Source organism: Cataglyphis hispanica, chromosome 1 (assembly GCF_021464435.1).
Source record: "Cataglyphis hispanica isolate Lineage 1 chromosome 1, ULB_Chis1_1.0, whole genome shotgun sequence".
NCBI classification, from domain to species: Eukaryota; Metazoa; Arthropoda; class Insecta; order Hymenoptera; family Formicidae; genus Cataglyphis; species Cataglyphis hispanica.
Window position 1 is genome coordinate 1,654,718 of NC_065954.1, and position 18,199 is coordinate 1,672,916.

The following is an 18,199-nucleotide window of genomic DNA, read 5'->3' on the forward strand; positions in this document are numbered from 1 at the left end:
TGTAAATATGTATATATTGACACTTTACATAATACAAAATACTTTAGAATAGTGACATAGTATTATATTGATTGTTAGATATAAACGCTTTATTTCTGTCAATTAATTATTTAAAAAAATCAGTAGTTCTAATATATATATATATATATATATATATATATATATATATATATAATTATCTGTATTATTATGTTATGAATATATATACTATATATAATAATATAATAGTATAGCATACATATATTCTTTGTGTATTATATTTTAAAATAATCTAATTTAATTAGCAGATATAGATATAAAAATATTTGTTACCTATCAGCCAACATAATTAGAGGCATATTTTTATTTTATTTGATTAAAGTAATATAATTAAAATAAATTAAATTAATGTAATTAAAATAAATCAAGTAATTATGATACACGTGTTTGACAGATACATATAATAATAATATATATAATATAATATTATGCCAACTCAAATATTCAAATACAAAATGTATACTTATTATTACTCTCAAGAAAAAAGAAATCGATATGTCATGTTATTGCCATTTTTCAATAAACTATCTTTTTTTTCTATAATAACTCTATAGAATTTAAAGAAAGATTCTACTATATAGCACAATCCAGACTGAATTAAGTATGGCAAAATAATTTTTTACAGGTAGCCAAACTATTAATATATAACTATGGTCGTTGGAATGAAATGCAGTAATATGTACACCAAGATAAATTTAAAAGATAACATAATTCCTCATTATCCACAAGCTCCAACCAATATATCTACATGTTGCACTACAAAAGGATTAACGTAACTTAATTTTTAAGAATACAGTACGTATTATTTGATAACCTACATATGCGCAATAGTAAGGACGGCAATTTGATATGCAATAAACAATGTTTTTGTCATATTATAATCACATATTGGATCATTGGCTCTTCTATCTCGGCCATTCTACCATTTTTGGAGCTGTCCTTCTATTGCTTCCGAATTCATTTGTTCAGATTTAAAGGCATCAGGGGCACATACTTATCACTAGGACGAAACTTATATTGCGAACACAATCGATCAGATACAGCCTCTGCATAGCCATTTCTGCAACAAATTTTGTCGGTCAATTAAATAATCAATCTCGATGATATAGCAATTTTTTAGGGAGATTTGTAAGATTAGCTTTCATAAGACGAGAGAACTTTCACCAAGACATATAAGGATTGTTAGATTTCATATTATTTTGTGTAGAAGAACCTTCACCAGAGAGTTAAAATTGTTAAATAAAAGTTGAAAATAATTATAATATGCAGAATCGTCACCATGTATATACTGAAAAAGTAAAAAGACATTTACGAAATCCTTTTAAATTTCGAGATCTCTTCGAATAAATGGCATGACATCTCAAGGAAAATTTCTTTGCCAAACCATGAAATCCTTAAGTACGAAGGAGAAGGTTGTCAACAGCGGTCGAAATCCTCTACTCGCTGATAATTCGTTTGGGAAGTAGTACGGAGACTTTTCCCATTGTAAAATGCAACTAAAATGACTCTACGTTATATAACAGAAAAACGCATTTAAATAATATTCTTTAATTAAAAGAACGATCAAATGTTCTTGCTCTTATAATTGCGCAATAAAATATTTTTGTTATATATGTATCTAGAGTAAATATTTGTATAAAATGGATATATGTAAAGAGTTGTTAAATTTTGAATACTTTATTCTCTTATATAAAATATAAAATATGTACCTTTGCCATTGTGAACATGGTCGTCTTTCTTTGAAGCAGGTGACCTGAATAACATTGAAGAATAGCGCGCCGAGGGTATTGGCCACTTCGGTATTGAGATTTTGTAAACATCTGCGGAATTTGGCGTCGCAATCGCAATGCGAACGAGTAAATGGTGAATTATTGCATATACCATGTATACACTGTCCCGATACTATCGTAAACGGGCAATGATCATGTTCCCTGCAACAAGCGTCCTCAGCCGAATGTTGACCCAAATCGTTGTAGCCAACTGTCACATTGCCCGGTCCGCACCATTTGGTACCCGGGTATATTAAACCACTGCCAGGCGCTTGATTCTGCAAAAAAACACAATTATTTTTTGAAAGCAAATTTGAAGAGATAAATGAGCGTCATAATAGATTGTCTTAATAAATGGAATAAAGTTTTTTTTAAGTAAAAAAAATGCACTCACAAAGAAAGAAGAGGTATCAGGTAATAATTCTAAATATTTATGTTCTTAGAAACAAATGATATCTTACCTTCCCTTTGTCTCGCGAGGCCTTACAAGTTTCTTCAAGGTCCGCAACGAGATTGCTGGAAATTTGTCGAACCTTCCTGGGATCCGCACCGAGCACCATTCTCTGGATGACCCCACGGTCCTCATAAACAGCGCAAAAGGGCGCGTCGGCATTCAATTCCACCATTTTTGACATGGTAGTATCAGCGACCAGCACGCTCGCCTCGATCTTGTAGATCCAGAGGAGAACGCTGAATAGTATAGCAAACATCTGCAAATGATACGTAAGAAACGAATTAGATAGAACTATGCGAAACAAGTTATAAGAAATGACTGACAAATATTTCGGCGGAGGTTTTTTGTATGCTGCCGACGCAAGCAAAAAAAAGAAACATGCAAAAGTCATTTAGACCGACGTTCTTGAATTGATTCCGCACCTGCGAAATTTCAACTCACAAGTGACTTTCAAGGAAAAAAAGAAAGAAGCCATCTGCGAGTAGCCAAATATCAGATTCTATTTAAGCTGATACTCGACCTCGGTTTTAAATGGCACTCTGCCATTGTATCAAGGTTGTTATTATTTCAACTTCTTCGTGATTACAGAATAAAATAAAAAGCGTTGGTGCAGTAAAACTTTATTGCGCATAAATTAACATATTAATGCAAATTCTCACAAATTGACAAGAAATTATCCAACTATTTTATTTGCTGAATTCCTGTATTGTCTCTAAGTATTTAGCAAAAAATTTTGGCAAATGTTTTCGGCAAGGCGAATGTTTACAACGCGATTCTTCGCAACGAAAAGATTAACAAGAATATGTAAATTGCTCATTTATTGCATTGCTATTCACTATTATGAAATATCGTAAAGTTACACAATTTTATAAAATATACACAATTTTTAAAGTCGACCAAAATATCGTATGCCGCGTATATCTTTATGTCATTTGTCAAAGCAGAATTGCCGGGTGCCGGCAAACATTTAAGCCCCCGGCGGATACATTTAATTCCGAGAATCGAACCAGTCTGTGACCTCGGCTCCGTTTGGGTCGTTTCAATTCAGATTGATCGAAAACGAGAGTGTGTGCCCCGAAGGAAAATACGCACGTAACAACGATGTGGGTCAACGAGGTCCATTGACGAACTTGTCTCTTGAACCTGCGCTGTCGAGGGATGCCGATCGCCCCACAACTAATTCACGTAGTCTGGACAACTGACCCAGTATACCGCATGACGGTCATTACTCATCACGAATCATTACAATCAACTCATCAAAACTATTTATCCATTCTGCGTTCATACCGCTCGATGAAAAAAATACAAAATAATACAAGCAAATTTTTTGCGCAAAACATCGACATCTTGATATTATAGATTTACACCTTCCAATATCTTTCAAATCATAGGCGTATTAGTTTTTTTATTTTTCATATAGAAACACAAAGTTTTAATAAGTTTCATAATTTTGTACAATATAACTTTAATAATTTAATGTTTCTTATAAGTTTTAAATAGTGTGGACAAAATCTTTCGCATTGCGACATGATACATACATTAGCCGATTATGCAATGGCTTTAGATTACAGATAGAATAAAAAACTGTTGAAATCGCAAATAATAGCGTATTACAACATGAAGTTTTAAGTGAAATAACTTGAATTATCTTTTATATTAATAAATCTTTTATATTATAAACTTCACAAAATTATTTAAAATATATCTCAATTATTATAGATAATGATAATAGTCTCATGTTTTTTTAGAAAATTTCCTCTTGATTATTATATTTATTTATAAATACAAACTTTTTTTATAACAAAAATTAAAGTAAATTATTTTGTTAATTTTTATCAAGAAAAATTTTTTGTAATAGAAATTGATCATAGATTATACGTAAAATGTCTATATATAATTATTGAGTTTTACTGAGTTTTTGTAATTTATATAATCGACGATGTGAAATCAATTAAGGATTGTTGAACTTGTCTCTTGAACCTGTGTGCCAACAGAATGTATGTCAACAGAAGCTCTTTCGTAATAAAATGTAAAGTCTGGATCCTGGACAATTCTGCGACGTATCTACATCGTGTTCCGACTGTCATCGTTTATTGCTAATCGCGATTATTATCGAATTAGTTCGACCGACACAGACGTAGTGATAAAAACAGTCGCGATATGAAACTGAAAATAAAAAATATAAAATATATATATATATATATATATATATATACATAATATTTTTAGATATTTTTTAAATTTTCAGTATATATATATATATATATATATATATATATATATATATATATATATATATATATATTATTGAATATAATATTTTATTCAATTTTTTATGTTACCTTATATCTAAACTTCTATTTTTTTTAAATATATTTTATTTACATGATTATGCAGTTATGCAATACTTTTTTTTATCATTTCCGGCACTAACAAGACTACACAGATGAAAAATAAAAAACAACGGCCATATGTCAAAAAAGATGCTCAGGTAACTTGAAATATTGACTAATCTTTAATATATGGGATTTAAATTTGGATAATTTCTTCAATTTTTTTTTTGTAAATAACAATATAAAATAAAAATTTAGATTAAATGCTGACATATTTTAATCAGCATTTATACAAATAACATAATTTGATGAAATGTATGTTGATACGATGCTTTTTCTTACACATGCACTGTAATACATTCGATATTATGCTTGCACCGTATTATTTTCCTAAGATAAATTCTTTGGTCAATTTGTGGAGCTAATTTTTATAAAAATATCAAAGATCATCATTTATCACATAACTTTCCAATTTTTCGCACATTATATATCTTTTTAACTAAACTACTTTTAACTTTGAAACTAAATTTTATTAAATTACACATCTAAAATTAGCTAAAAACACGTTGTTTTATTATGCATTTGATTATCTGAAATTTAATTTGCAAAATCTATTTTTTTTAATATGTTTTAACATGTTAACCCAAAAAAGCGCCTTAATATTTTTGATTTAGAGGCAAAGTAATCTTAAAGATGAATTAGTTCGAGAATCGTGAATCTTGTCGCAAAATTTACGTCGTTCACAAAACAGAATCGGAGATGACTTGGATGATCGTTCCAAGACTGAGAAATCCACGATTACAACTGAAAGAAGATGATACGGAAGCACAAAGTCGGTGGTGCAAAGTGCAAGTATAAACTGCGCACCCACTTCGCATCCCCACCGAGCTCGTTGTACACTGCAGTGCGTAACAAACGGGTGGTAGAGGGTGTAGTCGCATTTCTGTAGCTCGCAAAGACGATAATTCGGTAATTTCATCAGAAAATATATATTACTAAGGTGTCACTACATTAAATATTATTTAAAAGACTTATTACTGACAATTAATTTTACAAATTTCCGCAGACAGAGGATTAAAAGAAGAAAAATGTAATAAAACGACAAAAATGAAAAATGGATCGTTATAAAATAGTTTTACTAAGCGTAGCTTAGCAAACATAGATAGATTTATGCGATAATTGAAATAGCGTTATCTTACCGGAATGGCAAATAGTCAAAGGCTTATTGACTATGATAACAAGAACATGGAATCTATGAGAGAAACCACTTGTCGCGCTAAACTTCTTTTAATAAGTCTCAAATTTTTGTACGAAATATTCAGCGGGTACAATGTTTTGGAATTAAGACATGAAACGTGTCATATCAATCAGTTAATCAATGATTTGTTGAAATTCGCGATACAAGCATCATAACAATGAAATTAAAATTTAAGCAATTATATTCGTGAATAAAATATCGTTGCATTTACTAAAAAATAAAAAGATGCATATAAATCTTATTTTGTATATTTTGACAATCTGCTAATAAAAAAATAGTAAAACGCATTACACATCGAGAGATTAAATCACGCACTAATTAATTTTACCATATAAAAATGGAAGAAAAGAGATTGTAAGAAATTACATTAGTAAAAAATATTAAAAAACAAAAGTATTAATATTTTCATGCATTAATAATAAATGTACATACATTGAAAAATTTGCTGTTAAGATCTTAGATCTTGCTGTGAAATAACGCGACCGCACTTAAAAATCTCGAAGACGACGCGTGCTGCTTACAATCACGAAATTGGCTTGTCGCTCCTCAGCGGTCACTATCAGACTGATAGTCCGAATGAGACATGAGAGGATATTAATATTCGCGGTCGCGCATATACAAATGTGTATATGCGGTCGCGTTACGCATTGGGGGAGAATATAAATTGTATAACATGTAGACACTGTTTATGTGGAGCACCTAACAAGAGAGAGATAATTAATTTTTCCCAAATCTATATCGTGAAAACGTATCGACAAGAAATTTGCCCGTACGTAGGTGATTTCATTAAGAGAAACATGATCTTTTTTTAATATTATAATTTAATATTATAATTTAAAAAAATCATTCTATAATGCCGGTTTGAAAAATATATATACGAGCAGCGCTAACAATATTGTTAAATAACTTTTTAGTTTTTTAATTAACTTACTGACGTGATCTATTGATAAAATACATAGATGTCTTTTAATTATTATTATCATTTTTTTATAATATAATATATACCTTTTTATAATATAATGAATTCTAAGCACAGTGACACAAGATCGTACAATAGCGACGAATCAATATAAAAATTAATTATATAAATTATATATTTCTAGGTACAAATATAAAAATAATAAATATATATACGTTGTGCTTTCTTTAGTTTTATTTGACATCAAAACTTTCTCTTTCATACATGCAATTCAAAATATGTGTATTCATGATGTATGGTGCATAATCATATATCAAATATTAATCGAGTCAATTAATGCTATAAAAATACTTTTTTTTATCACACACTTTTATTTTTTATTTGAAATCTGTATTTCTAAATAAAATGATATTAAGTCAAACATAAGTCAGAAGGAAAATCTCAATAGATCTATAGAATGAATAATAGACGTTTAATCACATAAAAATCGCGATTAACGCGACAACGCAATAAAAAAAAAACAGATTGTAGAATTTTTAAGGAATCCACTCTACGTCATTGTTCTCCAATCTTCCATCATTCCTGATGTTGGTTGTTACGCGGCCGTTCCGCTCTGTCGTCGAAGTTGCGTGACCCTCTTCCGTTCCGGTCAACTTGTGATAAACCTGACTTCCGGTTTGGGTGACCCACTGGACACCGTCACCGATCTTCTCTCCCGCTTTGCGCACCACGTTACCCAAGTTTTCGGAGGTGAAAGTATTAGGATCGATATTAATGTCCACAGTATTGTTACCATTTGGGCAACCAGATTGCGAGATGATGCTCAGATCAAACGGATCGACACCAAACTGGCTCAGTCGCTGACGTATCTTGTCCACCTGTGGCTGGTCCAGCGTTCGAGTCCTAGAGAGGATCGTCGCGCTCTGTCGATGGGCGAACGCCAGCTTCTGACACGTAAATATGCCGGCGTAAGTGTCATAGTCGGTCATGAACACCACGTGGGAAGCGCTTCCGGCTACATCTAAATCGCAGAAATTTTAGTTATGCAATATGGAAACTTGTATTTCGAACGGATTATTAACAAAAATTACTAACGATTATTAACGAAAAACACAGAATCGTTTTTCGCGAGATTAGAACGTATTAGCTATTCATCTTCAATTTATTTAATGTCTTGTCATTGTCTTGTAATAGATGGAGAAAGAAGCTATAAAGTGTATTTTGAAAAGTATAAGTCATCTCCCGCATTATATAAAACAGTGTATATAGAAATCTTTATCTATGGAGAGACCTCGCCACATAATATACTGAATTTTTATAAATTATTTATAAATTATTTTATTTTTTGTAAAAAATATATAATGTTTTAGTAAATTTAAATAATATTAATTATTGTTAACTATTCATTTAAAGTACTTACTAAGAGGAAAACGGACTTCCATACGTCCTGGTGTGCTGGGTTCCGGTACAGTCAGTTCACCAGTATAGTGATACTCATGCTTTAATGGTGTAAGACCTGCACATACGCATCACGCAATTACGGATAATTCATCCCATTTGCTAGACATTTATCCCATTGACGGGTCTTTATGACTCTCGATAAAGCTCGATGAGTTGTTCACAGAATATGACGTGTCTCTTTTCTTTACCAATTGCATGACACTCTGGCTGATTTTTAATTGCCTTACCTAGGATCAGATGATCGGAGTCTTGCGTTATCACATACTCGCCCGGTTCTTCTCCTCGTGTATAGTTATAAGTGATACACTTGCTACCTGTCGACGTTTTTTGGATGACATACCATAGGCCTAGGAACTAAAATTTTAAACAAGTCGATTGTTATTGAAAGTAAATTAATTGTGCTTTAAGAAACATAATAGAAGATTCGACATAATCAAATTCACAAAATATGCACAAAATAAAATATTTTACAAATTTTTTATATTCCAATGTTATTATATAGAAATATTCTTTAATTTATTTTTGATAAGTTTTTGATAAAATATTTCGCTTACTCTGTTCATCTGAAAACCCTGCATAGGTTCCACGATGGGACAGGCGCCCATATGATATGTATGAGCTTGAGCAAAAGCGAGGCATCCCGCCAATGCTAAGAACCAAGTCAAAGACTGCATTTTCTAAAAATAAAAACAAAAGTCAATAATCAAGAATATTCAAGAAATTTAAATTCTCGGAGAAAATTGATACACGGGTCGAATTTTTTCTAATATATCTATGGATAATATAATTATCAATAATAAGTTTCTACGAAACGTGAGTAACGCCAGAAATTTATTCATTAAATCCGACTCATTATGATTAATTTATTTCAAATTTTCTAATCAATACACACAAAAATATGTTATATTATTATAATAGGTGTTATATTAATAGGTAATTTAACGGAAAAAAATTATTTATTTAATAAATAATCTATATGATAATACAAGTCTGATTATATACATTTTATTCTAAGATGTAATAAATAATATGAATCAGATGTCATTTACGATGTGATTACAAAGGATGACGGATCACGACGGAAATGATGATATAACGCATTTTAACAATGTGATTTTACACAGTGATTTTCCGGTACTATCTATAGGTAAATAAGCACACCTTCGGTGTGAAACGATCTTTAAACTCGCGTAAACATGATCTTTCTCTTTCTTCTCAGATTTCAAGTACAATTGGTGAAGCATGATTCACTCGCCTTGGACACGCATCGCGGAGCAAAGACCTTAGATTTCTTATTGTTAGTCTGAATAAATTTTGTGACTATATATATTTGGGTTTTCCTTTTATGCTAAGATACCATAATATATCAATGATAACCCGATAATAGCTGACGAATACACGATTAAACTCGACCTATGCGACCTTTCGTTTCGCGTCATAGAGAATATTCAAGAAGAATTAGCGCTATCTGCGTAAATATAATTCGATTAATATCTTTCCATTTGTCCGCAGAAAATGCTTTTTTCACAGATACAAAACCAGAATTGATTTCGTGAAAGGAAAAATTAATACATAGTTTTGATTAATAATATTTTCTTAAGCTTTGGTTATATCACGCATGGGAAATATATAAGCAATGTCCTTTTTAATTGTTACTCAACATGCAATTTCGTACATATTGGAGAGAGAAACGGGGAAAATCTTTAAAATAAGTGAAATTTAAAACAATCTATTCAATTGTTATAAAGATGTTTGGGTGAAAAATAAGATTAACTTGTTCTAGGAAAAAAAATTACAGTTCCAAGCTCAAAAATGTACTCACTGTAGAGATTATTTTGCTGCCGGCCTCTCTGCGTTCACACACTATAAACACAAGTCTCAATGGAGGGATAGACTTTATGTGGCTGGTACCCCACTCTCGGACCAATTACAGATCACGCATACATTTATGAAGACATAATACGGACGAGAATGGAGATGTGTACATACAATGTATTGCTGTTCTCTGTAAACCCTTTAATACCAATTAATTTTTTTTTTATGATAAATCCACTGTCATATATTGACACAACAAACATATATACATTATCTCTTTAAAAAATTCACAATGATCATGTTATTTTCAGTTATGGCAATGAGAACGATGACGCATCTACAAAAGCATAATATTTAATGCTTTCTGGGAATTAGTAATTTCTTGTTTATGAGATATAAAGATTTTTCTACCTTTGTCATAAATTTAAGTGAATTAAAACTAATTCTGCATGACATGTATGTAATAAATAATTTCTCTCTCACTTTAACAAAATATAATTTCTAAAATTTTTATTTCATTATATAAAAAGTTATTATTAGTAAAATATGATTTATTTATAAAATAGAAAATTTACATTAAAATCTTTGCAATTAATGCTAACACTCTTAATATATAAATTTTCGCACATGTAATGTAGTGGATTCCAGTTATAAATTATTAATCTTGTCTTATATTAACAGTGGATTTGCACGACTGTAAATTTTTTATATGATTTTTTATCATAGAAGGCACAAAGATGATTAAATTTTAGTTATTAACATATACAGTGTTGATTTAAAAAATCCATTGCATTATAAAAAACTGGATATCACATGCATATTATTAAGCAAAAATGAATTAAATATAAGAGCAAATTAAAAGCATATGTGATATTTAATATTCATTAAACACGACAAAATATCGAACATAAAAAATATATGGAATCGACATTATTAATTAAAACAAATCATGAACCGAATACTGAATAAAAATTATTTAATTAACATACATATATAAAATATTCTATTGTAATATTCTAGTCGGAACTTATATATAGAATTTATGTAATATGGAATTTATGAAGTTTAGCTATTAAAAGCTACACATAAACTTATTTTCACACACAGAATGGTTTCTAGTATAAAGTAGAAATGTAAACTTCAACCATTGAAATGATCAAACAGAATAAGACATTTACTCAAATAAATTTACTCAAATAAATTAACTTTTAGTACACCTTAAAAGAGACTCTATTCATGTAGTCACACGATTAAAAACGTAAATACAATTGTACACATGCAATGTATTAATTGTAAATGTATGCAAATGTAAATGATGGGTCTGCTTTTTTGATACAGTTTTTCCATGTTACGCAGCAGGTATTTTGCATGTATCCAAGTCATTGAAGTAAGCATGTTGCAACGTCGCTCGTGCAGATATTCTGTACACAGGATCATATGTAAGCATAGCTTGCAACAGATCCAACCCATTCGCATCCAATGTATTTACTTGCGATTCCAAATTATTCGTCATCCAATTTGGGAATGTCGCTTTGTAATCTGACAACTGTGTAACACCTGGCCATATCTCTTCTGTAGGTGTTCTTAGTATTCTAAAAAAAATTGTATAATTATTAAAAGTAATATAATAAATAATGTAAACAAATCTTACCGAAATATTCTAAAAAGTTGATCAATCTCACTGTCTCCCTGAAACAGTGGCTTCTTGGTCGCCATCTCTGCAAAAATACATCCAATACTCCACATATCAATTGCGCATGAATATCTAGTGGCACCAAGAAGAATTTCGGGTGCCCTGTACCACAGAGTTACAACTTCGTGTGTATATATTCTAACTGGGATTCCAAAGGCTCTTCCTAGACCAAAATCAGCTACTTTGATAATACCAGTTTTGTCAATCAGCAAATTCTGTGGCTTCAAATCACGATGTAATATTCTACGCTTGTGACAGAACAGAATTGCACGTGTGATCTAAAATAATATTAAAAATTGATAGAATTTTCAGATAATTTACAACTAATCTTATAAAGCCTGTACGTGCATGAAACATTACTATAAAATAATATATAAAATTCTTCCATATTAAACAAACCTGATATAAGTATGATTTAACTACAGCTGGTTCCAATTGTTTATTATTTAAACTATCCATGTATTTTTTTAGATCCATAGTGAGATATTCAAAAATAAGATACAGTCTTGATTCCTCCATTAATACATCAATTAAGCTTACAATATTTGGATGAGTTAATTCTTTGAGCAATGAAATTTCCCTAATAGCGGTTGACGGTATTCCTTCATCATCACTTTCTAAACGAATCTTTTTCATGGCTACAATTTCTCCAGTTTTCTTGTGTTTTCCTTTATATACTACTCCATAAGTACCTATGAAATGGAAAAATTTGAAAATATATTGTCATGTGTATAATCTTTGTCGTATGTTTATGTCAGAAATCAAAACATTTTAGAAGACTTATGCATAGCTAAAATCAACCACAATTTTGTGGGAAAAGTATAAACAATTAAATAATATATATATATATATATATATATATATATATATATATATATATATATATATATGTACACATATTGCACTATCCTTTTTTTAACAAAAGTCTAATTTTGTTTGATTATATATAAATATTTATTATATGTATGTTTATATACCAATTTATGATACTCTAATATCATAGAAAGAAAGGATGTATGAAGTTATATGTTACAAATAATGCAGTCAAATCGCTGCCAAGATTGATAAATATGTATTGCCACAGATGTAATACACAATACAACTTGGCAAGGAGTCTTTCCATACAACTCACCTTCTCCGATTTTCTCTATTTTAATATAATTATCCATTGTGCTCTATCTTTCTCTTTAAGAGAACGTTAGTTGAATATCATATAACGATACCAATCACGGGATTCTTCTCAAGATTTGACGAAGCCAATCCTCGCTTCATACGAACTTCTCAAAGTATCGCTAATACGCTAACGAACAAATTCAAATCAAACGTTGGCACGCCATCTTGGTAAACACGATCATCCACATCTGCGTGCCTATTACTGTGTACAAACCGTTAGATGACTTCTGACTAACCGTGTACTTCCGTTTTAAAAGTGCGCTGTCGTCTAGCTACGCCATGATAGAGTTTCATGTTTACGCGCGTATATTCAAAACATAAATTTATACCTGTAAATTATAGTCTTTAACGAGAGATTTAAAAATAAAAGAGATAGCTATATAATTTTCTTCCATTATCCACAGGCATACTATCTTTATTATCAAATATTGTGTTTCTATTTTTCATAAGCTTCTTGAATTAAATAAGGATACATTTGCCTGTAAACAAGACTATTTTTTATATATAAATTTGTAGTAAGTATAATTAAACAAAAAAATTGTTTTTCTCATAATCAGGAATAAGCGTGTTTTATTTTTTTAGATAATCTTAATAAATTTATTTGCAATGTGTAACACTCAAGTACACATAATTTCATTGCAGTCGTATCCATAATGAACTCTGAAGCCGGATAGAACAATTTGCTATCCTTGACGACTTGAAGGAAAGATTCAGAATTAAAGGGATTTGATTTGTCGGATTATAATCTGTCGAACATAACTATATTTCCGTATATCTCTCTATCGATATTAAATGTAATTAAACAATGAAGATGTGAAGTTTCAATGCACTTTATCGTGAAAACTGATAGCCACCACTAGCATAACCTAATCCTACACCACGCTGCGTGTGCGTAGTGGCTCGCGCCACTTCGTATTGTTGCTCCATGTTGTTGAACATTTCTTCCTGCTTTTTCAGAATATCTGGTTTGGTTCCTACCGCAGGTGCGCTAGGTAAATCGCCCTTAATACCCATCAGTCGTTTGAATTTAGCAGATACCTTTCCATCCTGATCGTGCGTGAAAGTCGTTCCCATCCAAGTATTAGCCGTGGAAGCTGCGGTCGACGTACTCTTACCATCGTCTTGCTTTGACTGCAGAAAAAAAAATAATTATAAAACGGGATTGTGTCGAACGTACTGATTAACAATATCATTATCACTATTGAATCGTCACCTTGTTGGCCCACAATAGCTTCCTCTTCTGGATTTGCTCCGCGTACTTGCCCTGCGTCGCCGTTGCCAACGGATTATAATAACTCTGCTCGCTCTGCATACCGCCGGTCGCCAGATCACCGCCACCTTCCGGCGGTTTTAGCTCTATGCCCAATTTCTCCAATTGGGCCAATTTGTTCCGTCCCTTCTCCTCTCGGTAACTCATCATTCTAAACGGCGGCGGTGGAGCGCGATCCCTCGATCGCGATCTCGACCGCGTGCGATCTTTTTCTTTGTGATAATTCGAGCGCTCATCCCGGTGCCGATCCTTTGATCGATCATCCCTGGAATGTCGCCGATCCCGTTCTCGGTCCCGATCCCTACGCCTGTCCCTTTCATTTCTGTCGCGATTACGATCCCTTCTGTCATCCCCCCTATAATGATGATCTTTGTCGTTCCTTTCTCGGTCGTCATTCTTTTCATCCTTGGATCCAAGAGAAGTTTTACGTTTATCGTCATCTCGATTTTTACGATCTTTACTTCGGTCTCTATGACTACTATTACTATCACGTTGTCTTCGATCATCGTATCGGCGACTTTTATCGGATGTATGACGACTCCGATCATTGCGATCCCCTCGTCTATGATCGTCTTTCGAACTCGTGTGATTCTCGTGATCGACGGCTCGCCTGTAAAATGATTACGTTCTGCAGGGGTATACCACACAGATGCGTATTATTATTCTGTATACGACAGGTATATAAATTTAATAAGATATACTAAAATTACTGCTTTTATAGCAAATCTTATCTATATAAAGTATTGTTAAAGCGCACTTGCATTATATATAGTTAACAAACCAGCCTACCTCTGGTCTGAAGGAGAAGATAAAACTCGAGACGATTCTGTTCTCGAGCCAAAAGTAGACTGCCCCGCTGAAGGACTGTTTATGCGTTCGCTACTAGATTCCCTGGATGAATTGTTGTTGTTGCTCTCCTAGAGAAGAAAAATTATTAACTTTAATAAATGAAATCTCTTACATATAGTATTAGGTAAGAAATAGCTCTTAATCCCTACCGCAAAAGTTATTTTATATGTAACTTCAATACACGCAAAGTTGGATATTCTGACAGTAAATAATATGTATTATATATAGAAAACTTATATAATATATATATTTAGAGACAAGGATAAAGAGTATTTTTATTCTGAATACTAAAAGTAAAATACTTAAAGAATTTTTTGTCTATGAAAAGTTTATAAATTCAGTTATCTTGCATCCTTGGTTGTACTTGATACAAAAATTGCACGACACACAAACATCTGCGTGTCGCTACATTTGATAAAAAATAATGTAAATATATATGATATTGTATGTTAATTATCGGTAGATAGGTAAAATGGAATCAATGTACAAAACAACAATGTCACAAAAAAGAGGAATATGAGGGCCCTTCACATCAATCTGCCTCTGCAGTTAGTTATCACCCGAGTATACTTGTACATGTGGTTTCTTTGATGGTTGATGTTTTGTTAGTGTTACCTTCTTCCAGCTTCCTCTACTCACCTCTATCTTCTGAATAGGACTTGGGGTAGTCTTGAAAGACCCTCACACAGCATAGACCTTGCCGAGATGCGTAGATATTGTATCATGTATTACCAACAGAGCTACGTGTTAATATTGTCTCACGAAATGGCACTATTCCCATTTACTTATTATTTAAATTTTAATTATGTCAATGATAGAACCTGATTATCCTGTGTTTGGTAAGGTTCCAAGGTCCTGTCTTATTTATATTTAGATTTCAAATAGATTAAGAAAGCATATTGATTTTTACCCAATTGCGATAAAAGTCATTAGCTTACGCCAAATTATAATTTGATTAGAAATATTGCCAATGTAAAGATAATGCCTTCATTTTTACATAAATAACATTTGTTCACTATAAACGATATTAATTGATAATTTGACACGACCTTGCAAAACCAAATACTAGCCCCCTTATATATCACGCCTAAGACTTTGCATGTACATACAGTACCCATAAAGTCACTGCGGTATCTTCTTAGGCATTGCCCAAATGTTTAGTACTTAATAACTAAAAATCAAGGATTACGGGTGTGTGCTTTCACTGTACCTCACTCATGTCCATTTGTACCGGGTCGTAATTGGCATCACTAGCCCTCCTATTTGCTTCTTGCTGTCCCCGAGCTGGCATCTAGGGAAATAAAATCAATTATGTAGCGCTTGAATTATATTTCCATTTGAATTTATATAATCTATTGATATTGCAAAAAAGATCAATTGCATTTTGTAATATGTGGGTTTTCATGAAAGTGCGATATTTATAAATAAATAGTCTTGTGTGTGTTAGGGGCACGTAAATTGTGTGTGGAATAACGTTCATTGGATACGCATAGAGAAGCCATGTCGAACGATATACATTTACAACTTGAAGCGTCCTAAACGACGACGAACGATCTAATCCCCGAGCATCCGGCATGTATCCTCTGTTTGCTCACCTTCACATCATCCGAATTGTTACTGTTATCGCCGTCGCTAGCGTAATTTGCTAAGGAATCCATAATGGCGTATAAACAGCACAATCAATTGTCCGCTAAATCGTTGACTGTTTCAGAATCGTGTCACTCGCTAGCGCTATCGCCGCTATCGTAGCATGGCGCCGATGGCGCGTCGACCGTCGACGTCGATTCCTTCCTTCGTCTCGCGCACATACGCCGTACGCCATTGGTTGAACGAGTCAAGTCGAATATATGTGTTATAATAGTCGAAATACGGATACTTGTACACACACATATATGTACATATATATATAATACATCGTATAATTAACGATATGTTCCTTTTATATCTCCTTGCAAATTTCCTGCTTCTTCCTTTGCTCTCCAATTGCGAGGATATATTTATTCTATCTCTTTATGAGAGAAATAAGGTATAATTTTTCAAAAGTTATTTTCAATTTAAACGTTGTTTAGAGAGAAATATCGTTATACTACTTGTTTATGTTTCTCAAATCTATTTTTAATAGAAGCAGAGGTTGGATGAGGAAAATAAAGTTTATTATGCCCAAGAGAGAAATCTCCATTATTTTCTTGATATTTATATAAGAAATTTCTCAATTCTTCGATGGGAAAATGTTTTTATTTGAAAAATACACGAGGGATTTTAATAATTTATATATTAATTCTATATATTAATTCTAATTAGAAGATAAATTCAAAAATTTGGGATTTAATTCTTTATCCATTTATTTATTTATATCTATTATTCTATCTTTTTCTACATTTGATATATATTTATTCCATCCATTATTGATACTAATTATTAATTTTTTGCAGCATACTCGCATGTATCGGATTTTCATCGTGTTGATTCAATGTATAAAAGTATGCCGAAGAGGTTAACGATCAAATCCCCTACGCAGGAAAAACTCGATTGACGGTATAAAAATAACAAACTTTTTCTGTATATTGTCAAGTAACCATATATGACATGCGTATTTTGTAGTTCCTGACAATCTCTGACATTATAGTATAATTATAATTTACGATCGAGAAGAAAGCGAAAGAGAAGAAATTAACGAAAGAAACAGAGATTAATAGATATATACATATACTGGCTAATAGTCGAGAGACACCACTGTGAAAACTAATCAACGATTCGCAAACTACAAATGAACAATACATTCTTACTCTTGCTTAAAAAATATCATTAATGATGATGGAGTATATTATAATCTCCTACGTATCTTATGTATGTGTTTATTTATATATTATTTTTTAATGGGTTATTATTTTCATCTGCAAAATTTACGGTTTTGACATTGGTATTACAATTAACGCGATTCTAGGAGTTAGCAGGATTCTAAGTAACAACACTCAATTAATACATATAATAATTCAATATTGCAATCTGAAAAAAAAATTAATTACTTGATCGAGATATATTCATGGAGAAATATTTGTGACTCTTGAATCACATTTCAGAATACCTTTAGAAATTACGACGGCATCTAAGTCGCATCATAAATCAAGAAGATTATACGTGCATGATTGAGAACGGCGGGAGGCTC

The 18,199-nt window shown here is 31.8% G+C and overlaps 4 protein-coding genes and 1 long non-coding RNA gene across 9 annotated transcripts; 1 reads left to right on the plus strand and 4 right to left on the minus strand.

The window, feature by feature from the left end:
- Positions 1-729: 729 nt before the first annotated feature.
- LOC126855071 (acidic phospholipase A2 PA4-like) lies at positions 730-6,440 on the minus strand. Of its 4 annotated transcripts, none has more exons than XM_050602439.1 (5): positions 6,286-6,440; positions 2,270-2,518; positions 1,749-2,086; positions 1,352-1,535; positions 730-1,099 (listed from the first exon to the last, which is right to left on the minus strand). In XM_050602439.1, exons 2-4 carry the CDS (start codon positions 2,516-2,518, stop codon positions 1,400-1,402), a joined length of 723 nt encoding a protein of 240 aa, XP_050458396.1. In that variant the 5' UTR covers positions 6,286-6,440; the 3' UTR covers positions 730-1,099; positions 1,352-1,399. The 4 variants fall into 4 exon arrangements, with proteins under 4 accessions (XP_050458396.1, XP_050458405.1, XP_050458388.1 ...); XM_050602448.1 differs by lacking the exon at positions 6,286-6,440 and adding an exon at positions 5,331-5,446; XM_050602431.1 differs by lacking the exon at positions 6,286-6,440 and adding an exon at positions 3,355-3,713.
- Positions 6,441-6,984: 544 nt separating this feature from the next.
- LOC126855062 (apolipoprotein D-like) lies at positions 6,985-10,216 on the minus strand. The gene is made up of 5 exons (XM_050602421.1): positions 10,056-10,216; positions 8,788-8,910; positions 8,461-8,587; positions 8,193-8,288; positions 6,985-7,793 (listed from the first exon to the last, which is right to left on the minus strand). The coding sequence occupies exons 2-5, from the start codon at positions 8,905-8,907 to the stop codon at positions 7,309-7,311; spliced, it is 828 nt and encodes a 275-aa protein (XP_050458378.1). The 5' UTR covers positions 8,908-8,910; positions 10,056-10,216; the 3' UTR covers positions 6,985-7,308.
- A 791-nt stretch (positions 10,217-11,007) lies between these two features.
- Positions 11,008-13,334, minus strand: LOC126855056 (cyclin-dependent kinase 1). The gene is made up of 4 exons (XM_050602408.1): positions 12,874-13,334; positions 12,141-12,433; positions 11,700-12,019; positions 11,008-11,640 (listed from the first exon to the last, which is right to left on the minus strand). The coding sequence occupies exons 1-4, from the start codon at positions 12,908-12,910 to the stop codon at positions 11,397-11,399; spliced, it is 894 nt and encodes a 297-aa protein (XP_050458365.1). The 5' UTR covers positions 12,911-13,334; the 3' UTR covers positions 11,008-11,396.
- A 319-nt stretch (positions 13,335-13,653) lies between these two features.
- On the minus strand, positions 13,654-16,835 carry LOC126855003 (arginine/serine-rich coiled-coil protein 2). Of its 2 annotated transcripts, none has more exons than XM_050602270.1 (5): positions 16,629-16,835; positions 16,244-16,324; positions 14,974-15,101; positions 14,128-14,794; positions 13,654-14,045 (listed from the first exon to the last, which is right to left on the minus strand). In XM_050602270.1, exons 1-5 carry the CDS (start codon positions 16,689-16,691, stop codon positions 13,746-13,748), a joined length of 1,239 nt encoding a protein of 412 aa, XP_050458227.1. In that variant the 5' UTR covers positions 16,692-16,835; the 3' UTR covers positions 13,654-13,745. The 2 variants fall into 2 exon arrangements, with proteins under 2 accessions (XP_050458227.1, XP_050458235.1); XM_050602278.1 differs by having other exon boundaries at positions 16,550-16,698.
- A 118-nt stretch (positions 16,836-16,953) lies between these two features.
- Positions 16,954-18,030, plus strand: LOC126855138 (uncharacterized). The gene is made up of 3 exons (XR_007688195.1): positions 16,954-17,059; positions 17,466-17,568; positions 17,635-18,030. It is a non-coding gene; the product is annotated as an uncharacterized LOC126855138 (long non-coding RNA).
- The last annotated feature ends 169 nt before the right edge of the window (positions 18,031-18,199 follow it).